The sequence below is a fragment of the Hordeum vulgare genome, chromosome 2H (assembly GCF_904849725.1).
Source record: "Hordeum vulgare subsp. vulgare chromosome 2H, MorexV3_pseudomolecules_assembly, whole genome shotgun sequence".
Lineage (NCBI taxonomy): Eukaryota > Viridiplantae > Streptophyta > Magnoliopsida > Poales > Poaceae > Hordeum > Hordeum vulgare.
Genome location: NC_058519.1, coordinates 558,214,678 through 558,238,838, shown reverse-complemented (window position 1 = coordinate 558,238,838; position 24,161 = coordinate 558,214,678). Strand labels below are relative to the sequence as shown.

Here is a 24,161-nt window from a genome sequence, read left to right as displayed (position 1 = left end):
TTGGCAGACCCTTCCTCAATACCCTCAATGCTCATATTGACTGTGAGAAGAAAATTGTCACTGTTGGCTTTGAAGGTGTGTCACACGAGTTCAATTTCTCCAAGTTTGGTAGACAACCTCATGAAAAAGAGTTGCCTAGTACGGATGAAACTATTGCCTTAGCTTCTATTGCCGTGCCTCCTACTGATCCCTTAGAGCAATACTTGCTTGAGCATGAGAATGATATGCATATGGATGAGAGAGATGAGATAGATAGAGTTGTCTTAGAACAATATCCTATCCTTAAGAATAATTTGCCTGTTGAACTTCTTGGGGATCCACCCCCACCAAAGGGTGATCTTGTGTTCGAGCTTAAACAGTTGCCAGATACTCTTAAGTATGCTTATCTTGATGAAAAAGAGATATATCCTGTTATTATTAGTGCTAGCCTCTCAGAGCATGAAGAAAAGAAGTTACTAAAAACTCTGAGGAAGCACCATGCTGCTATTGGATATACTCTTGATGATCTTAAGGGCATTAGTCCCACTCTATGCCAGCACAAGATTAAAAATGATCCTGATTCCAAACCAGTTGATGATAGTCAACAGAGATTAAATCCTAATATGAAAGAGGTAGTAAGAAAAGAAATACTAAAGCTCCTGGAAGCAGGTATTATCTATCATGTTGCTCATAGTGATTGGGTGAGTCCGGTGCATTGCGTCCCTAAGAAGGGAGGCATTACCGTTGTCCCTAATGATAAGGATGAATTGATCCCACAGAGGATTATTATTGGCTATAGGATGGTGATCGATTTTAGGAAATTGAATAAGGCCACTAGGAAAGATCATTACCCTTTGCCTTTTATCGATCAAATGCGAGAAAGACTGTCTAAACACACACACTTATGCTTTCTAGACGGTTATTCTGGTTTCTCCCAAATACCAGTTGCACAATCTGACCAGGAGAAAACCACTTTCACCTGCCCTTTCGGTACCTTTTCTTACAGACGTATGCCTTTTGGCTTATGTAATGCACCTGCCACCTTTCAAATATGTATGATGGCTATATTCTCTGACTTTTGTGAAAAGATTGTCGAGGTTTTCATGGATGACTTCTCCGTTTACGGGTCTTCTTTTGATGATTGCCTCAGCAACCTTGATCGAGTCTTCCAGGGATGTAAAGATACCAATCTTGTCTTGAATTGGGAGAAGTGCCACTTTATGGTTAATGAAGGCATTGTCTTAGGACATAAAATTTCTGAAAGAGGTATTGAAGTCGATAAGGCTAAGGTTGATGCAATCGAGAAAATGCCATACCCCATAGATATCAAAGGTATAAGAAGTTTCCTTGGGCATGCTCGTTTCTATAGGAGGTTCATTAAAGACTTCTCTAAGATCTCTAGGCCTCTTACCAATCTCTTGCAAAAGGATATTCCTTTTTTTACAATGATTGTGAGGAAGCCTTCGAGATACTTAAGAAGGCCTTGATAACTACACCTATTGTTCAATCACCTGATTGGAACTTACCTTTTGAGATCATGTGTGATGCTAGTGATTATGCTGTTGGTGCTGTCCTAGGGCAAAGAGTTGATAAGAAGTTGAATGTTATTCACTATGCTAGTAAAACTCTAGACAATGCCCAAAGAAACTATGCTACTATGGAAAAGGAATTTTTAGCAGTCGTGTTTGCATGTGAAAAGTTCAGGTCTTACATAGTTGATTCCAAAGTCACTATTCACACTGATCACGTTGCTATTAAGTACCTCATGGAGAAGAAAGACGCTAAACCTAGACTTATCAGATGGGTTCTCTTGCTACAAGAATTTGATTTGCACGTTGTTGACAGGAAGGGTGCTGATAACCCAATAGCAGATAACTTGTCTAGGTTGGAGAATGTTCTTGATGACCCACAACCTATTGATGATAGCTTTCCTAATGAGCAATTGAATGTCATCAATACTTCACGTAGTACACCGTGGTATGCTGATTATGCAAACTATATCGTTGCCAAATATATACCACCTAGTTTCACGTACCAGCAAAAGAAGAAATTCTTCTTTGACTTGAGACATTACTTTTGGGATGATCCTCACCTTTATAAGGAAGGAGTAGATGGTGTTATTAGACGTTGTGTACCTGAACATGAACAGGGAGGGACAGATCCTACAGAAGTGTCACTCCGAGGCCTACTGAGGACACCATGCGGGAGATAGAACTGCACACAAGGTATTGCAATCAGGTTTCTATTGGACCACTCTCTTCAAGGATGCCCGTAAGTTTGTCTTGTCTTGTGACGAATGTCAAAGAATAGGTAATATCAATAAACGTCAGGAAATGCCTATGAATTATTCACTTGTCATTGAACCATTTGATGTTTGGGGCTTTGATTACATGTGACCTTTTCCAAAATCCAACGGGTATACTCACATCCTAGTTGTTGTTGATTACGTCACTAAGTGGGTAGAAGCTATCCCCACTAGTAGTGTTGATCACAACACCTCTATCAGGATGCTTAAAGAAGTTATTTTCCCTAGATTTGGAGTCCCTAGATATCTAATGACCGACGGTGGTTCACATTTCATTCATGGTGCTTTCTGTAAAACGCTTGCTAAGTACGATGTCAACCATAGAATTGCGTATCCTTATCACCCTCAGTCCAGTGGTCAACTAGAGCTAAGCAATAGAGAGATTAAACACATTCTGCAAAAGACTTTCAACAGGTCTAGAAAGAATTGGTCTAAGAAGCTCGATGATGCACTGTGGGCTTATAGAACTACCAATAAGAATCCCATGGGCATGTCTCCATACAAAATGGTGTACGGTAAAGCATGTCATTTGCCTCTTGAGCTAGAGCATAAGGCTTATTGGGCAATCAAAGAGCTCAACTTTGATTTCAAACTTGCTGGTGAGAAGAGGTTATTTGATATTAGCTCGCTTGATGAATGGAGAGCTCAGGCATACGAAAATGCCAAGTTGTTCAAAGAAAAGGTTAAGAGTTGGCATGATAAAAGGATACAAAAACGTGATTTCAATGTAGGTGATTATGTCTTGCTATATAATTCTCGTTTAAGATTTTTTGCACGCAAGCTTCTCTCTAAATGGGAAGGTCCCTACATTGTTGAGGAAGTATATCGTTCCGGTGCCATCAAGATCAACAACACGGAAGGTAATTTTCCGAGAGTGGTAAATGGGCAGAAAATCAAGCATTATATCTCAGGTACTCCCATAAATGTTGAAAGCAATATTATCAATACCATAACTCCGGAGGAGTACATAAGGGATATTTATCAGCCTGTTTCAGAGTCCGAAAACGAAGAGGTATGTGATTCGCTAAGTAAACCGACTCCAAAACTTTTACAGTAGGAATTTTTCTCCATTTTGGATTATTTAGAAAAATAGAAAACTTTAAAGTAGTGTGGAAAGCGCACGAGGAGGCGACAAGCCTGCCAGGCGCGGGCCACCCCCCTGGCCGCTCCTGGGGGGCTTGTGGCCACCTCGTGTGCCTCCCGGACTGTTGGAATTATGCCCTAGATGCAATAATAAATATAGTTATTATTATAATTCCTGTATCAAGATAATCGTTTATTATCCATGCTATAATTGTATTGAATGAAGATTCATTTACATGTGTGGATACATAGACAAAACACCGTCCCTAGCAAGCCTCTAGTTGGCTAGCCAGTTGATCAAAGATAGTCAGTGTCTTCTGATTATGAACAAGGTGTTGTTGCTTGATAACTGGATCACGTCATTAGGAGAATCACGTGATGGACTAGACCCAAACTAATAGACGTAACATGTTGATCGTCTCATTTTGTTGCTGTTGTTTTCTGCGTGTCAAGTATTTATTCCTATGACCATGAGATCATATAACTCACTGACACCGGAGGAATGCTTTGTGTGTATCAAACGTCGCAACGTAACTGGGTGACTATAAAGATGGTCTACAGGTATCTCCGAAGGTGTTAGTTGAGTTAGTATGGATCGAGACTGGGATTTGTCACTCCGTGTGACGGAGAGGTATCTCGGGGCCCACTCGGTAATGCAACATCACACACAAGCCTTTCAAGCAATGTAACTTAGTGTAAGTTGCGGGATCTTGTATTACGGAATGAGTAAAGAGACTTGCCGGTAAACGAGATTGAAATAGGTATGCGGATACTGACGATCGAATCTCGGGCAAGTAACATACCGAAGGACAAAGGGAATGACATACGGGATTATATGAATCCTTGGCACTGAGGTTCAAACGATAAGATCTTCGTAGAATATGTAGGATCCAATATGGGCATCCAGGTCCCGCTATTGGATATTGACCGAGGAGTCTCTCGGGTCATGTCTACATAGTTCTCGAACCCGCAGGGTCTGCACACTTAAGGTTCGACGTTGTTTTATGCGTATTTGAGTTATATGGTTGGTTACCGAATGTTGTTCGGAGTCCCGGATGAGATCACGGACGTCACGAGGGTTTCCGGAATGGTCCAAAAACGAATATTGATATATAGGATGACCTCATTTGATTACTGGAAGGTTTTCGGAGTTACCGGGAATGTACGGGGAATGACGAATGGGTTCCGGGAGTTCACCGGGGGGGCAACCCACCCCGGGGAAGCCCATAGGCCTTGAGGGTGGCACACCAGCCCTTAGTGGGCTGGTGGGACAGCCCAAAAGGGCTCTATGCGCCAAGAAGAAGAAAAATCAAGAGGAAAGAAAAAAAAAGGAGGAGGTGGGAAGGAAGGGGGACTCCCTCCCACCAAACCAAGTCCAACTCGGTTTGGGGGGGGAGTCCTCCCCCCTTGGACTCGGCCGACCCCCTTGGGGCTCCTTGACCCCCAAGGCAAGGTCCCCTCCCTCCCACCTATATATACGGAGGTTTTAGGGCTGATTTGAGACGACTTTTCCACGGCAGCCCGACCACATACCTCCACGGTTTTTCCTCTAGATCGCGTTTCTGCGGAGCTCGGGCGGAGCCCTGCTGAGACAAGGTCATCACCAACCTCCGGAGCGCCGTCACGCTGCCGGAGAACTCTTCTACCTCTCCGTCTCTCTTGCTGGATCAAGAAGGCCGAGATCATCGTCGAGCTGTACGTGTGCTGAACGCGGAGGTGCCGTCCGTTCGGTACTAGATCGTGGGACTGATCGCGGGATTGTTCGCGGGGCGGATCGAGGGACGTGAGGACGTTCCACTACATCAACCGCGTTCACTAACGCTTCTGATGTACGATCTACAAGGGTACGTAGATCACTCATCCCCTCTCGTAGATGGACATCACCATGATAGGACTTCGTGCGCGTAAGAAAAATTTTGTTTCCCATGCGACGTTCACCAACAGTGGCATCATGAGCTAGGTTCATGCGTAGATGTCTTCTCGAGTAGAACACAAAAAGTTTTTGTGGGCGGTGATGTGCGTTTTGCTGCCCTCCTTAGTCTTTTCTTGATTCCGCGGTATTGTTGGATTGAAGCGGCTTGGACCGACATTACTCGTACGCTTACGAGAGACTGGTTTCATCGTTACGAGTAACTCCGTTGCTCAAAGATGACTGGCAAGTGTCGTTTTCTCCAACTTTAGTTGAATCGGATTTGACCGAGGAGGTCCTTGGATGAGGTTAAATAGCAACTCATATATCTCCGTTGTGGTGTTTGCGTAAGTAAGATGCGATCCTACTAGATACCCATGGTCACCATGTAAAACATGCAACAACAAAATTAGAGGACGTCTAACTTGTTTTTGCAGGGTATGCTTGTGATGTGATATGGCCAATGATGTGATGTGATATATTGGATGTATGAGATGATCATGTTGTAATAGAAATATCGACTTGCACGTCGATGGTACGGCAACCGGCAGGAGCCATAGGGTTGTCTTTATACTAACGTTTGTGCTTGCAGATGCGTTTACTATTTTGCTAGGACGTAGCTTTAGTAGTAATAGCATGAGTAGCACGACAACCCCGATGGCAACACGTTGATGGAGATCATGGTGTGGCGCCGGTGACAAGTAGATCGTGCCGGTGCTTTAGCGATGGAGATCAAGAAGCGCGTGATGATGGCCATATCATGTCACTTATGAATTGCATGTGATGTTAATCCTTTTATGCACCTTATTTTGCTTAGAACAACGGTAGCATTATGAGGTGATCTCTCACTAAAATTTCAAGACGAAATTTTGTTCTCCTCGACTGTGCACCGTTGCTACAGTTCGTCGTTTCGAGACACCACGTGATGATCGGGTGTGATAGACTCAACGTTCACATACAACGGGTGCAAAACAGTTGCGCACACGGAACACTCGGGTTAAGCTTGACGAGCCTAGCATGTGCAGACATGGCCTCGGAACACATGAGACCGAAAGGTCGATCATGAATCATATAGATGATATGATTGGCATAGGGATGCTCACCACTGAAACTATACTCAACTCACGTGATGATCGGACTTGAGCTAGTGTAAGTGGATCATGAACCACTCAAATGACTAGAGAGATGTACTTTTTGAGTGGGAGTTTAGCGAATAATTTGATTAAGTTAAACTCTAATTATCTTGAACTTAGTCTAAGTCCACTTTGAATATATTTGTGTTGTAGATCATGGCTCACGCGACAGTCATCCTGAATTTTAATACGTTCCTAGAGAAAGCTAAGTTGAAAGATGATGGAAGCAACTTTGTAGACTCGGCTCGTAATCGTAAGCTAATCTTACAAGCTGAGAAGAAGGATTATGTCCTTAATGCTGCGTTAGGAGATGAACCACCCGCTACGGCTGATCAGGATGTTAAGAACGCTTGGTTAGCATGTAAGGAGGACTACTCAATAGTTCAATGTGCAGTCTTGTATGGCTTAGAACCGGGACTTCAACGTCGCTTTGAGCGTCATGGAGCATTTGAGATGTTCCAGGAGTTGGAGTTTATCTTTCAGAAGAACGCCCGGATCGAGAGGTATGAGACCTCCGATAAATTCTATGCTTGCAAGATGGAGGAAAACTCATCTGTCAGTGAACATGTGCTCAAAATGTCTGGGTACTCAAACCGTCTAGCTGAGCTGGGGATTGAACTCCTGCAAGAAGCTATCACTGACAGAATCCTTCAATCACTGCCGCCAAGCTATAAAGGCTTTGTGTTGAACTACAACATGTAAGGGATGAACAAATCTCCCGGCGAGTTGTTTGCGATGCTGAAAGTCGCAGAGTCTGAACTCCGTAAAGAGCATCAAGTGTTGATGGTGAATAAGACCACTAGTTTCAAGAGAAACGGCAAAGGTAAGAAGGGCAATTCGAAGAAGAGCGGCAAGCCTGTTGCAAATCCGACGAAGAAACCCAAAGCTGGACCTAAGCCGGAAACGGAGTGTTACTATTGCAAGGGTATGGGTCACTGGAAGCGCAATTGCCCCAAGTATCTGGCAGATAAGAAGGCGGGCAAAGAAAAATCAGGTATATTTGATATACATGTTATTGATGTGTACTTAACCGGCTCTCGTAGTAGTGCGTGGGTATTCGATACCGGTTCTGTTGCTCATATTTGCAACTCGAAACAGGAACTGCGGAATAGGCGAAGGCTGGCGAAAGATGAAGTGACGATGCGCGTAGGAAATGGTTCCAAGGTTGATGCAATCGCCATTGGCACAGTATCACTTCAGTTACCGTCAGGATTAGTGATGAACTTAAATCATTGTTATTTGGTGCCTGCGTTGAGCATGAACATTATATCTGGATCTTGTTTATCGCGAGACGGTTACTCTTTTAAGTCAGAGAATAATGGTTGTTCTATTTCTATGAGTAACATCTTTTATGGTCATGCACCGAATGTGAGAGGATTGTTCATATTGAATCTTGATAACGATACGCATATACATAACATTGAGACCAAAAGAGTTAGAGTTAACAATGATAGCACCATATTTTTGTGGCACTGCCGCTTAGGTCATATTGGTGTAAAGCGCATGAAGAAACTCCATGCTGATGGACTTTTGGAGTCACTTGACTTTGATTCACTTGACACGTGCGAACCATGCCTCATGGGCAAGATGACTAAGACTCCGTTCTCAGGAACAATGGAGCGTGCAAGTGACTTGTTGGAAATCATACATACCGATGTGTGTGGTCCGATGAGTGTGGAGGCACGCGGCGGATATCGTTATTTTCTCACCTTCACTGACGATTTAAGTAGATATGGTTATGTCTACTTGATGAAGCACAAGTCTGAAACATTTGAAAAGTTCAAGCAATTTCAGAGTGAAGTGGAAAATCATCGTAACAAGAAGATCAAGTTCCTACGGTCTGATCGTGGGGGTGAATATCTGAGTTTCGAGTTTGGTGCTCACTTAAGACAATGTGGAATTGTTTCACAGTTAACACCGCCTGGAACACCACAGCGTAATGGTGTGTCCGAACGTCGTAATCGTACTCTATTAGAGATGGTGCGATCTATGATGTCTCTTACTGATTTGCCGTTATCATTTTGGGGCTATGCATTAGAAACAGCTGCATTCACTTTAAATAGGGCACCATCAAAATCCGTTGAGACGACACCATACGAACTGTGGTATGGCAAAAGGCCAAAGTTGTTGTTTCTTAAAGTTTGGGGATGTGATGCTTATGTCAAAAAGCTTCAGCCTGAAAAGTTGGAACCCAAAGCGGAAAAGTGCGTCTTCATAGGTTACCCAAAAGAGACAGTTGGGTACACCTTCTATCTCAAATCCGAGGGCAAAGTGTTTGTTGCTAAAAACAGAGCTTTTCTCGAGAAGGAGTTTCTCTCGAGAGAATTGAGTGGGAGGAAGATAGAACTTGACGAGGTTGTCGAACCTCTCATCCCTCTGGATGGTGGCGCAGGGCAAGGGGAAACCTCTGTCATTGCGACGCCGGTTGAGGAGGAAGTTAATGATGATGATCATGAAACTCCAGTTCAAGTTTCTGTCGAACCACGCAGGTCGACGAGACCACGTGCTGCTCCAGAGTGGTACGGTAATCCCATCTTATCAATCATGTTGTTAGACAACAATGAACCTGCGAATTATGAAGAAGCAATGGTGGGCCCAGATTCCAACAAATGGCTGGAGGCCATGAAGTCCGAGATAGGATCCATGTATGAGAACAAAGTGTGGACTTTGGAGGTACTGCCTGAGGGCCGCAAGGCCATTCAAAACAAATGGATCTTTAAGAGGAAGACGGACGCTGACGGTAATGTGACCGTTTATAAAGCTCGACTTGTGGCAAAGGGTTTTTCACAAGTTCAAGGATTTGACTACGATGAGACTTTCTCACCCGTAGCGATGCTTAAGTCCGTCAGAAACATGTTAGCAATAGCTGCATTTTTCGATTATGAAATCTGGCAGATGGATGTCAAAACGGCGTTCCTTAACGGTTTCCTTAAGGAAGAATTGTATATGATACAACCCGAAGGTTTTGTCGATCCTAAGAATTCTAACAAGGTGTGCAAGCTCCAGCGATCCATTTATGGACTGGTGCAAGCATCTCGGAGTTGGAACAAACGCTTTGATGAGGTGATCAAAGCATTTGGGTTTATACAAGTGGTTGGAGAATCTTGTATTTACAAGAAAGTGAGTGTTAGCTCTGTGGCGTTTCTAATATTATATGTGGATGACATATTGCTGATTGGAAACAACGTAGAGTTTTTAGAGAGCATAAAGGATTACTTGAATAAAAGTTTCTCTATGAAGGACCTAGGAGAAGCTGCTTACATTCTAGGCATTAAGATCTATAGGGATAGATCAAAACACCTGATAGGACTTTCACAAAGCACATACCTTGATAAAGTTTTGAAGAGGTTCAAAATGGAACAGTCCAAGAAAGGGTTCTTGCCAGTTCTACAAGGTACGAGATTGAGTAAGACTCAGTGCCCAGCAACTGATGAAGATAGAGAGCATATGCGCTCCGTCCCCTATGCTTCAGCCATAGGTTCTATCATGTATGCGATGCTGTGCACTAGACCGGATGTTAGCCTGGCCATAAGTATGGCAGGTAGGTTCCAGAGTAATCCAGGAGTGGATCACTGGACAGCGGTCAAGAATATCCTGAAGTACCTGAAAAGGACTAAGGAGATGTTTCTCGTGTATGGAGGTGACGAAGAGCTCGCCGTAAAAGGTTACGTCGATGCAAGCTTTACACATATCCGGACGACTCTAAGTCGCAAACCGGATACGTATTTATTCTTAATGGGGGTGCAGTAAGCTGGTGCAGTTCCAAGCAAAGCGTCGTAGAAGATTCTACATGTGAAGCAGAGTACATGGTTGCCTCGGAGGCGGCTAAGGAGGGTGTCTGGATGAAGCAGTTCATGACGGATCTTGGAGTGGTGCCAAGCGCACTGAATCCAATAACCTTTTTCTGTGACAACACTGGTGCCATTTCCTTAGCAAAGGAACCACGGTTTCACAAGAAGACCAGACACATCAAACGACGCTTCAACCTCATCCGCGACTACGTCGAGGGAGAGGACGTGAATATATGCAAAGTGCACACGGATCTGAATGTAGCGGACCCGCTGACTAAACCTCTTCCACGGCCAAAGCATGATCAACACCAGAACTGTATGGGTGTTAGATTTATTACAATGTAATTCACATGGTGATGTGAGGGCTAGATTATTGACTCTAGTGCAAGTGGGAGACTGTTGGAATTATGTCCTAGAGGCAATAATAAATATAGTTATTATTATAATTCCTGTATCAAGATAATCGTTTATTATACATGCTATAATTGTATTGAATGAAGACTCATTTACATGTGTGGATACATAGACAAAACACCGTCCCTAGCAAGCCTCTAGTTGGCTAGCCAGTTGATCAAAGATAGTTAGTGTCTTCTGATTATGAACAAGGTGTTGCTGCTTGATAACTGGATCACGTCATTAGGAGAATCACGTGATGGACTAGACCGAAACTAATAGACGTAGCATGTTGATCGTGTCATTTTGTTGCTGCTGTTTTCTGCGTGTCAAGTATTTATTCCTATGACCATGAGATGATATAACTCACTGACACCGGAGGAATGCTTTGTGTGTATCAAACGTCGCAACGTAACTGGGTGACTATAAATATGCTCTACAGGTATCTCCGAAGGTGTTAGTTGAGTTAGTATGGATCGAGACTGGGATTTGTCACTCCGTGTGACGGAGAGGTATCTCGGGGCCCACTTGGTAATGCAACATCACACACAAGCCTTGCAAGCAATGTAACTTAGTGTAAGTTGCGGGATCTTGTATTACGGAATGAGTAAAGAGACTTGCCGGTAAACGAGATTGAAATAGGTATGTGGATACTGACGATCGAATCTCGGGCAAGTAACATACCGAAGGACAAAGGGAATGACATACGGGATTATATGAATCCTTGGCACTGAGGTTCAAACGATAAGATCTTCGTAGAATATGTAGGATCCAATATGGGCATCCAGGTCCCGCTATTGGATATTGACCGAGGAGTCTCTCGGGTCATGTCTACATAGTTCTCGAACCCGCAGGGTCTGCACACTTAAGGTTCGACGTTGTTTTATGCGTATTTGAGTTATATGGTTGGTTACTGAATGTTGTTCGGAGTCCCGAATGAGATCATGGACGTCACGAGGGTTTCCAGAATGGTCCGGAAACGAAGATTGATATATAGGATGACCTCATTTGATTACCGGAAGGTTTTCGGAGTTACCGGGAATGTACCGGGAATGACGAATGGGTTCCGGGAGTTCACCGGGGGGCAACCCACCCCGGGGAAGCCCATAGGCCTTGAGGGTGGCACACCAGCCCTTAGTGGGCTGGTGGGACAGCCCAAAAGGGCTCTATGCGCCAAGAAGAAGAAAAATCAAGAGGAAAGAAAAAAAAAGGAGGAGGTGGGAAGGAAGGGGGACTCCCTCCCACCAAACCAAGTCCAACTCGGTTTGGGGGGGGAGTCCTCCCCCCTTGGACTCGGCCGACCCCCTTGGGGCTCCTTGAGCCCCAAGGCAAGGTCCCCTCCCTCCCACCTATATATACGGAGGTTTTAGGGCTGATTTGAGACGACTTTCCCACGGCAGCCCGACCACATACCTCCACGGTTTTTCCTCTAGATCGCGTTTCTGCGGAGCTCGGGCGGAGCCCTGCTGAGACAAGGTCATCACCAACCTCCGGAGCGCCGTCACGCTGCCGGAGAACTCTTCTACCTCTCCGTCTCTCTTGCTGGATCAAGAAGGCCGAGATCATCGTCGAGCTGTACGTGTGCTGAACGCGGAGGTGCCGTCCGTTCGGTACTAGATCGTGGGACTAATCGCGGGATTGTTTGCGGGGCGGATTGAGGGACGTGAGGACGTTCCACTACATCAACCGCGTTCACTAACGCTTCTGCTGTACGATCTACAAGGGTACGTAGATCACTCATCCCCTCTCGTAGATGGACATCACCATGATAGGTCTTCGTGCGCGTAGGAAAATTTTTGTTTCCCATGCGACGTTCACCAACACGGACTCCATTTTCTTGCGGAGTACTCCTTCTGGTCTGGAAAAAATCATTATATATTCTCCCGAAAGGTCTGACCCTCGTATCACGCAAATTTCCTCTATTTTCGTTTCAAGTGTGTTTTCTGCCGACGATTTAGAGCAAGGATGTCGTCTCAGGAATCTGTCGGGGAGAACAATTTCCCTCAAGTCTATGAAGAAGTAGATGTTGATATGAAAAGAGTGGAAGTCACGTAAGCCAAGGGCAAAACTAAGGAGAAGAATCAGGCGTGGGACGAAGTACAATCTGTGTTCAACAAGGAAGAAGTTGAAGACGTGGATTTCCTCCAACCCTACCTCCACCTACTGTCTCCATCCTTGATTGAACTCTTGAGGTTTTGTGAAACAACTCGTGCTCGCAATACTTATCTCACTCGTGAAGTTGTTTTGCTGGAGAAACATATCACAGATCTCCAAGGTATAAATCAAAGATTGATGGCCCTCTTGGAATCAAGGGACAGGACTGCTCCATCACCATCACCTCCAAAGGAAGACAACTAAGCATGGGTATGGTCAATCCCCTTGGCTTGTGCCAAGCTTGGGGGAGTTGCCCCGGTATCGTATCACCATCACATCTTTTGCCTTTACCTTTTCTTAGTTCGTTCCTTTTTGGTTTTATCTTTCTCTAGTAGATTAAAGGTCTTAGTGTTTTAGGCTTGAGTTTTGCTTTGTGTCACCCCCGATGTATTCGAGCTCGTGAGCCATATAATAAAGAGTGTCTTAGTTAAGGGCCTTGACTCATGCCATGATCAAGAGAATGAGAAAAGAACAAAAGCATGAAAGATCATGTAATGATCTTATGGGAAGTGATGGCTTCACATATAAAAAGAATGTTTATTGAAACTTGTTGAGGGTAGACAAACGTAGACCTTGGTCATTGTTGCAATTAATAGGAAGTGATAAAGAAGGAGAGGTTCACATATAAATATATCATCTTGGACACCATCTATGATTGTGAACACTCACTAAACTATTACATGCTTAGAAGTAGATGTTGGACAAGGAAGACAACATAATGAATTGTGTTTGCTTGGTTCCGAACAATGTTATATGACTAGAGATCCCTTAGCATGTGACGATTGCTTCCACCTCATATTAGCCAAAACTCCCGCACCAAGTAGAGATACTACTTGTGCATCCATAACCCTTCAACCCAGTTTTGCCATGAGAGTCCACCATACCTACCTATGGATTGAGTAAGATCCCTCAAGTAAGTTGTCATCGGTGCAAGCAATAAAAATTGCTCCCTAATATGTATGATCTATTAGTGTGTGGAAAATAAGCTTTGTACGAACCTGTGATGAAGAAGACATAAAAGCGACAGACTGCATAATAAAGTTCTTTATCACAGGAGGCAATATAAAGTGACGTTCCTCTGCACTAAGAGGACACACATCCAAACCTCAAAAGCGCATGACAACCTCTGCTTCCCTCTGCGAAGGGCCTTTCTTGTACCTTTACTTTTTGCCCTTGAAAGAGTCATGGTGATCTTCACCAATTCCTTGTTTCTCCTCTATCTTGGCTAACGTCATATGCTAGGGAAAGATCTATATTCATATGTCAACTTGGAAGTAAGTATTCATGAATTATTATTGCTGACATTACCCTTGAGGTAAATGGTTGGGAGGGGAAACTATAAGCCCCTATCTTTCTCTGTGTCCAACTAAAACTTTGATCTCATGAGTACCACGTGAGTTGTAGCAATTGTAGAGAACGAAAACATGATTGAGTGTGTGGATTTTCTTTACAAGCTCTTATTTGACTCTTTCTGATGTTGTGATAAATTGCAATTGCTTCAATGACTAAAGGCTATCGGTTGTTAATTCCCGGTAAGGTTCTTGATCCATGCTTTACTTTGTGAAGGAATTGTCACTTTAGCATAAGAGATGATATGATGGTATTGTTGTTCTGATCATGATCATGATGCATGCATGTTCGTATCTTGTTTTGTCGACACCTCTCTCCCTAAACATGTGGGCATATTTATTGATCTCGGCTTTCGCTTGAGTACAAGCGAGGTCTAAGCTTGGGGGAGTTGATACGTCCATTTTGCATCATGCTTTCATGTTGATATTAATCGCTTTTTGGGCTGTTATTACACTTCACGGTACAATATATGCCTTTTCTCTCTTATTTTGCAAGGTTTACATGAAGAGGGAGAATGCCGGCACCTGGATTTCTGGCCTGAAAAAGGAGCAAGTTTGAGATGCCTATTCTGCGCAACTCCAAAAGCCGTGAAAATCAACGTGGATTTTTTTGGATTTATAAAAAATACTGGGCCGAAGAAGTGCCGGAGGGGCGCCAGCAGGAGGCCACAAGCCTGCTAGGCGCGGCCCCCCTGGCCGCGCCTAGGGGGCTTGTGGGCTCCCACTTGGCCCTCTGGCTCCCCCCTTTTGCTACAAGAAGGGTTTCGGTCTCGAAAAAAATCAAGAGGAGGCTTTTCGGAGGATTCGCCGCTGCCACGAGGCGGAACTTGAGCAGAACCAATCCAGAGCTCCGGCAGGACGATCCTACCGGGGAAACTTCCCTCCCGGAGGGGCAAATCGTCGCCATCGTCATCACCAACACTCCTCTCGTCGGAGGGGACTCGTCACCATCAACATCTTCATCAGCACCATCTCATCTCCAAACCCTAGTTCATCTCTTGTAACCAATCTCCGTCTTGCGACTCCGATTGGTACTTGTAAGGTTACTAGTAGTGTTAATTACCCTTTGTAGTTGATGCTAGTTGGATTACTTGGTGGAAGAGTTTATGTTCAGATCCTTGATGCTACTCATTACCTCTCTGGTCATGAATATGATTATGCTTTGTGAGTAGTTACTTTTGTTCCTGAGGACATGGGATAAGTCATGCTATAAGTAGTCATGTGAATTTTGTATTCGTTCGACATTTTGATGTGTTGTATGTTGTTTTTCCTCTAGTGGTGTTATGTGAACGTCGACTACATAACACTTCACCTTTATTTGGGCCTAGAGGAAGGCATTGGGAAGTAGTAAGTAGATGATGGGTTGCTAGAGTGATAGAAGCTTAAACCCTAGTTTATGCGTTGCTTCGTAAGGGGCTGATTTGGATCCACTAGTTTAATGCTATGGTTAGACTTTGTCTTAATTCTTCTTTCGTAGTTGCGGATGCTTGTGAGAGGGGTTAATCATAAGTGGGATGCTTGTCCAAGTAAGGGCAGTACCCAAGCGCCGGTCCACCCACATATCAAACTATCAAAGTAACTAACGCGAATCATATGAACATGATGAAAACTAGCTTGACAAAAATTCCCATGTGTCCTCGGGAGCGTTTTACCTCCTATAAGACTTTGTCCAGGCTTGTCCCTTGCTACAAAAGGGATTGGGCCACTTTGCTGCATCGTTGTTACTTTTGTTACTTGCTACTTGTTGCGAATCATCTCACCACACAACTACTTGTTACCGATAATTTCAGTGCTTGCAGATATTACCTTGCTGAAAACCACTTGTCAGATCCTTCTGCTCCTCGTTGGGTTCGACACTCTTACTTATCGAAAGGACTACGATAGATCCCCTATACTTGTGGGTCATCAACCGCCCCTCCCACCTAAGGCCCATGCGTCCAAGGAGGTGGGCTGGCCCAGAGATGGTCGTCGCCCCATTCTCTTTGGGGGCCAAGCCACCTTGGCCACCGCCCCATCCTTAGGGGAAATCCTAGGGCGCTACCCCTCCTCCCTTCCCCCTATATATACTAAAGGAGAGGGAGGGTAGCCTCACACCTTGAGCCATGACACAACCTCTCTCTCTCTCTCTCGTAGTACTTCTCCCTTGTTCCTGTCGTGGCAGCGCTTGGCGAAGCTCTACTGGGACAGGTCCACGGCCACCGCCACCGCCACCATGCCGTTGTGCTGCCGAATAACTCAAGCTACTACTTCACCTTTGCTCGCTGGATCGAGGTGGTGAAGGCTGTTGGAAATATGCCCTAGAGGCAATAATAAATTAGTTTTTATTATATTTCCTTGTTCATGATAATCGTTTATTATCCATGCTATAATTGTATTTATTCGAAACTCAAATACATGTGTTGGTACACAGACAACACACTGTCCCTAGTGAGCCTCTAAAGGACTAGCTCGTTGATCAAAGATGGTCAAGGTTTCCTGACCATAGACATGAGTTGTCATTTGATGACGGGATCACATCATTAGGAGAATGATGTGATGGACAAGACCCAAACTATGGACGTAGCATGTGATCGTGTCAGTTTATTGCTAGTATTTTCTGCATGTCAAGTATCTGTTTCTATGACCATGAGATCATGCAACTTCCGGGCACCGGAGGAGTGCCATGTATGTATCAAACGTCACAACATAACTGGGTGACTATAAAGGTGCTCTACACGTATCTCTGAAAGTGTTATTTGGGTTGGCATGAATTGATACTGGGATTTGTCACTCCGTATGACGGAGAGGTGTCTCTAGGGCCCACTCGGTAATACAACATCACAATGAGCTTGCAAGCAATGTGACTAAGGAGTTAGTCACGAGATCTTGTATTACAAAACGAGTAAAGAGACTTGCTGGTAATGAGATTGAACTAGGTATGGAGATACCTACGATCGAATCTCGAGCAAGTATCATACCGATGGACAAAGGGAATAGTATACGGGATTGATCGAATCCTTGACGTCGTGGTTTGACCGATAAAGATCTTCGTAGAATATGTAGGAGCCAATATGGGCATCCAGGTCCCGCTATTGGTTATTGGCCGAAGAGTGTCTCGGGACATGTCTGCATAGTTCTCGAACCCGCAGGGTCTGCACACTTACGGTTCGGTGACATTTCGGTGTAGTTGAGTTATGTATGTTGGTGACGGAAGGTTGTTCAGTGTCCTGGATGAGATCCCGGATGTCACGAGGAGCTCCGAAATGGTCCGGAGGTAAAGATTATATATGGAAGTCATATTTTGGCTACCGGAAAAGTTTCAGGTTTTTCGGTATTGTACCAAGAAGGTTCTGGAAACTTTCGGAGGAGTCCGGAAGTCCACCAAGGGTTCTACCACGTCCCAAGGGTTTGCATGGGCCGAGGGGATACTTTGTGGACTTATTGGGCCAAGCGCACAAGTCCCTCAAGGCCCATGCAGTTGGGAAAGGTGGGAAGTCCACCTTTGTATGGGAGGGAAGGAAGGGGACTATATTCCACCTCCCCCCCCCTTGGCTGTGCCCTAGGGCTTGGAGGGGTTGTTTGCCACGCCCATCCACCTATATATATATATATATATATTTATATATATATGGGAGGGGGATCCCCAAGAGGACACACGAAGCCCTTGGCGCCCCTCTCTCTCCCTAGAATGTTTTCTCCTCCGTTTGCGGTTTCAGTAGCGCTAGGCGTAGCCCTACCGGGATAGCACCACCACAACCACCACCATGCCATCATGTTGCCAGAGAACTCATTTACTACTCCATCCTCGCTCGTTGGATTGAGGAGGCGGAGACGTCATCAAGGTTTACGTGTGTTGAACGCGGACGTGTCGTCCGTTCGGCGCTTGATCGGGAGTTCGTGGGACGGATCATGATTGGATCGCGAAGACATACCACTACATCAACCGCGTTCTTTAACGCTTTTGCTTAGCGATCTACAAGAATATGTAAATGCACTCCCCTCTCGTAGATGTTAGTATCCATAAATTGATCTTGGTGTGCGTAGGAATTTTTTTGTTTCCCATGCGACGTTCCCCAACAAAGGCGTCATCGAGATGTACGTGTGTTAAACGAGGAGGTGCTGTCCGTTCGGCACTAGATCGGATCATGATTGGATCGCGGGACGGGTCATCATTAGATCGCGGAGACGTTCGACTACAGCAACCGTATTTCTTAACGCTTCCACTTAGCGATCTACAAGGCTATGTAGATGCACTCCCCTCTCGTAGATGTTGATCTCCATAGATTGATCTTGGGTGTTCGTAGGAAAATTATTGTTTCCCATACAACGTTCCCGATACGCCCCCGATCCGAGCTGCTCCTCCTCCTCACCGCACAGTAGGTGTCGAAGCCACGCCAGAGTCGGCCCGCTAGGACCCAGATGGGGCCCTAAGGGCCAAGGTCTTGGCCGGGGCACGCTGCTTGCCACCCCGCGCCACCAATCCGCCGCGCCGCCAAGTAGCAGTGCCGACACCTCGCCCGCCGGCATCCATCGCCTCCACGTCGCCGGGCCGCCACCAAGCCGAGCCTCACCGCCGCAACCACACCGTCGTGTTGCCGGAGAACTCAAGCTACTACCTCACCTTTGCTCGCTCGATCGAGGTGGTGAAGGCGTCATCGAGCTGTACGTGTGCTCAACGCGGAGGTGTTGTTCGTTCGAAACTAGATCAGATCGTGATTGGATCGCGGGACGGGTCGTAATTGGATCGCAGATACGTTCGACTACATCAATCGTGTTTCTTAACGCTTCCACTTAAAGATCTACAAGGGTATGTAGATGCACTCCCCTCTCGTAGATGTTGATCTTCATAGATTGATCTTGGGTGTTCGTAGAAAAATATTGTTTCCCATACAATATTCACCAACACGCCCCGGTCCGAGCCTCTCCTCCTCCTCACCGCACAGTAGGCGTCGAAGCCATGCCAGAGCCGACCCGGTAGGCCCCAGATGGGGCCCTAAAGGCCAAGATCTGGGTCGGGGGCACGGGGCTAGCCACCCCATGCCACCAATCCACCGTGCCGCCAAGTAGCAGCACCTCCAGGTCGACGGGCCGCCACCAAGCCGAGCCTCACGACCGCCATCCCTTACCCCCGAGAAGGGGAGCCGCACGCAGGTACAGAATGTCCTGACGCCACCGACACTACCGATGCAGTTTGCTCATACCTGATTGACTTTCCTCCAATGGCCACGCTTGTAACCTGCAAAGAGGGATCCAAGTCTGCAGCTGCACTCGCTTAGTTTGCCACACGCCCACACAACACCTCCCAAAGAAGGAACGAAATATCAGTTTCCAGATACCATCATATATTGTTTTGAAGACGAAGTCACAAGGCTCAAAGGCTCAAAGCTAACCCTGTACCACACAAAGCTAACCCTGCATCAAATTATTTACTCCGTACAACAGAAAAAATTGGAATTTTTTAAAATAATCTATTCCCTCCGTTTTAAAATAAGTGTCTCAACTTTGTACTAGCTCTAGTATAAAATTATACTAAGCTTGAGACATTTATTTTGGGACAGAGGGAGTACTATTTATTTTGATTAATTTCATCGACGCGGATCCAGCTGAGCTCGGGAGCCAAATCGTTGCTTCCTCTGTTATTGTTATTTTTCTTTAAGAGCGACTCACGAGGAAAATTGTGGGCTGAACCCTAGGAGCCCGAGCAGGCAACCCAACTACGGCCGTTGGGAACTTTTATTTATCCGCGGCCAGTTCGCTGCCGACGGCGACTTTTGCCATCCATCCATCCATCGTTCGCCTCCGAATTTCTAACCGCAACTCCGACGCCCAGCCACCAGATAAAAACCAGCTTTACCGCCGCCCGGCGGCCGAAGCTCCCATATGGACTACTACCAGGCGTTCGTTCCAGTTCCAGAGCCCGGCGGGCGGAGAAGCCAAGGTAAACTCCCCTGCCCCAAGCCGTCGCCGCACGCAACGTGTTCGACGGATTGACTCTTCCACACGCAGTTTCACCGCGGACGCAGCCGTTGCTTGGCTTGCGATCCCGGCGCTCCTCTTCCGGAAACAGCGAGGAAACAGGAACCGCGGGTAGAAATTTTCGCCCCTCGCACTCGGTTTCGGCTGGAACAGTGTGCCATCCACAAGTTCCCTTCTCGAATGATGATTTCTTCGTGCCTCCCACTAACCAGCTGCGCGTGGACATTTTCTCCAGACATGCCGGTCGCCATCGGGCAGAACCGTCGCTGCGCCTTCGCCGTACGTTCTCGTTTGACCGGGGGACCCTCGTGGCGTCTCGCCGTCGCATTGGGCTGTTCTTTATAAGCTTTACCTTTTCCCCTCTATCGGCATCTTCCATGCCTACCCCGCCTGTCTGCCACTTGAAAATCGTTGATCCCAATGGCTGATGTGATCAGTGCCGCCGGTTCTTGCCTGCAGCCCCTCTGCGAATGCTTGGATGGCACAGGCATGCTGGACGTGGCGGCCCGGGAGGTCGCCTCGTTCCTTCACCTCAAATCCAACTGGTCCGATCTCGACAAGGCCGAGAAGCTACTGCTGGCTGTCGAGACGACGGTGAGGGCGCGAGTCACCGCAGAGCTCGACAAGCTGAACATCTGTGACCCTCAGGTGCAGGTCTGGCTGAGGCGTGTCGAAGAGCTACAGCTGGATGCCATCGACGAGGACTACAGCCAGTTGATGAAGTATTCTTGCCTCGGCCAGTGCACCATCCATGCTCACCGGCGTACATCGGTCGGCAGGCGTGTTCTTGAGGCTCTCGATGAGGCAAATAAACTTATTGAAGAAGGGAGGCGGTTCAAGAAATTTGGATTCAAGCCCCTGCCCAGGATTGTTGATCCCTTGCCTCAGATCGAGACGTTTGGTTTGGAGACCATGCTGAGTCAGCTCCATGATCTGTTTGAGAAGGGCGACTCGAACATAATTGGTGTGTGGGGTCAAGGAGGTGTTGGCAAGACGACGCTTCTACATGTTTTCAACAATGATCTTGAGAAGAAGGCCCATGATTATCAGGTATGTTGCTTTATCCACGACTGCAATTTATCCCTTGGAGCACATGTTTAGCTGTACTTTAATATTGCTATTTAACTTAAGAGAATACTTATTTCAGTGAGCATGCTTATATTTGTAATGATACTCAAAGAAATTTTCTGTATAAACAGAAAAGAGAAAAATTGTGCTGCCATGCATTTTAGAGAAGGCAGCAAGTTTCATTCTAGAACAGCTACACGGTGCACTCAAGTAGTTTAAGTCTGAAGTAATGTTGCTGTTCTTGTACAGCCATAAGAAATTTGACATGGTTTTCACACGGAGAGACAGTTACCATTCAGCATGAGAATTTGACTAGTTCATAGATATTATAGGTACACATTATCCAGTAGATATGCACATGAAAATGCGTTGTTATTTGATGCAATTAGTGTGTGCCATTTGGCTATTTTCCACAAAATCCTTAAAAAGGTTGCTCCTTTAAGCATATTTTAGGTAAAGCAAGTAAATGTGCATGAAATGCAGCTGCGTAAATTGGCATTGTTGTATTTTGTGTAAAAACAATTTGACACATTCATCCCTTTTTTGGCACATCATTCCCTGACTCTATCTCGTCATTTCTACTTTTCAGTTATATTTCTATTCATGTTTAAAATTACCTTCTAGCTATGATACATGTTCCCATTTTTCCTTAATTTGCTTGTGACAGGTTGTTATCTTTATTGAAGTATCCAATTCAGAGGCGCTGAACACAATGGAGATACAACAGACTATCTCCGAAAGGCTCAACTTACCATGGAATGATGCAGAGCCAATTGCCAAACGGGCTAGATTCTTGATAAAGGCACTTGCTAGGAAAAGATTTGTAATCCTGCTTGATGATGTAAGGAAGAAATTTCGACTGGAGGATGTTGGTATTCCAACTCCAGATACCAACAGTCGGAGCAAGCTGATCCTCACATCACGTTACCAAGAAGTATGCTTCCAGATGAATGCACAAAGAAGCTTGATTAAGATGCAGATTTTGGGTAACGATGCTTCATGGGAACTGTTCTTGAGCAAGCTGAGCAAGGAGGCTAGTGCAGCAGTTGAATCACTTGGTTTGCAGAATACTTCTAGAGAGCATGCTATGGCAATAGCCCGAAGTTGTGGAGGCCTGCCACTTGCACTCAATGTCATTGGGACTGCTGTGGCAGGCTTGGAAGAGAGTGAGTGGAAATCAGCTGCAGATGCAATTGCTACTAATATGGAGAACATTAATGGTGTGGATGAAATGTTTGGTCAGTTGAAATACAGCTATGACAGTCTAACACCCACTCAACAACAGTGTTTCCTATACTGCACTCTTTTCCCAGAATATGGATCTATTAGTAAAGAGCAACTTGTTGATTATTGGTTAGCTGAAGGTTTGCTATTAAATGACTGTGAAAAGGGTTATCAGATAATCCGCAGTCTTGTTTCAGCTTGCTTGTTGCAGGCCAGTGGCTCAATGTCAACAAAGGTAAAAGTGCACCATGTAATTAGGCAACTGGGGCTTTGGTTGGTCAACAAGTCAGATGCAAAGTTTCTTGTTCAATCAGGGATGGCCTTGGATAATGCTCCATCAGCTGGAGAATGGAATGAAGCTACAAGGATCTCCATCATGTCTAATAACATCACAGAGCTTTCTTTCTCGCCAAAGTGCAAAAAGGTCACCACATTGTTGATGCAGAACAACCCAAATTTGAACAAGATGAGCTATGGATTTTTCAGAACTATGTCATCCTTGAAAGTGCTGGATCTTTCTTATACTGCAATTACATCACTTCCAGAATGTGATACATTGGTTGCATTGGAGCATCTGAATTTGTCTCACACACACATTATGAGATTACCTGAGCGCCTATGGTTACTGAAAGAGTTGAGGCATTTGGATCTGAGTGTGACTGTTGCACTTGAAGATACCCTGAACAACTGCTCAAAGTTGCACAAATTGAAAGTGCTCAATCTCTTCCGCAGCCACTATGGTATCCGTGATGTTGACGACCTGAATTTGGATTCCCTGAAAGAACTACTGTTCCTCGGAATCACTATTTATGCAGAGGATGTGCTAAAGAAATTGAACACGCCTCGTCCTTTGGCAAAGTCAACACATCGCTTAAACTTGAAGTATTGTGCAGATATGCAATCAATCAAAATCTCTGACCTCAGCCACATGGAGCACCTTGAGGAGCTGTATGTTGAATCATGCTATGACCTGAACACAGTGATTGCTGATGCTGAGCTTACAACTTCACAGTTGCAGTTCCTGACCCTGTCAGTTCTTCCCTCGTTGGAAAGTGTCCTTGTTGCACCAATGTCCCATAATTTTCAGTACATCCGCAAATTGATCATTTCACACTGCCCCAAGTTGTTGAACATCACATGGGTCCGAAGACTTCAGCTTCTTGAGAGGCTTGTCATATCTCATTGTGATGGGGTGCTCGAAATTGTTGAAGATGAGGAGCACTATGGAGAACAAATGAAAATGCAGGATCATGCTTCAGATGAACAAGAAGATCATGCTATGGTAAAAACTTCACGGAATGATACAGGGCAGAGTGACTTCCCAAAGTTGAGGTTGATCGTATTGACGGGACTTAAGAAGCTGAGAAGTATTTGCAAACCAAGAGAATTCCCATGCCTTGAGACCCTCCGGGTGGAGGATTGCCCAAATCTGAGAAGCATCCCGCTGAGCTCCACACATAACTATGGGAAGTTGAAGCAGATATGTGGTTCAGTTGAATGGTGGGAGAAACTGCAGTGGGAAAATAGGGACGAGGTGGCATATCTGGACAGCAAGTACTTCATTCCAATCTGACAGAACCCCAATTCCAATGGCTTTTGTATGGCATGCAGGTTGAGTTCTGTCTTCATTCTTCACACAAATAAGAGATCTCCTCTTAAATTGTTTAAAATTTGTATATGTGACGTTGTAGCTTCTGTACGTTGTTAGAACTACATTCTTGTACATGGTATACTCTGCAATTTGCTGATATTGCATTCATGTAATACAATTTGTTTACTTAAATCACAGTCAATAAGGGTCTGCGACCCTGTGTCTTA

General features: G+C 45.3%; 1 protein-coding gene across 1 annotated transcript; it reads left to right on the top strand.

The window, feature by feature from the left end:
* Positions 1-19,899: 19,899 nt before the first annotated feature.
* On the top strand, positions 19,900-24,161 carry LOC123427234 (disease resistance protein RPS2-like). The gene is made up of 3 exons (XM_045111231.1): positions 19,900-20,162; positions 20,287-21,101; positions 21,787-24,161. The coding sequence occupies exons 2-3, from the start codon at positions 20,472-20,474 to the stop codon at positions 23,914-23,916; spliced, it is 2,760 nt and encodes a 919-aa protein (XP_044967166.1). The 5' UTR covers positions 19,900-20,162; positions 20,287-20,471; the 3' UTR covers positions 23,917-24,161.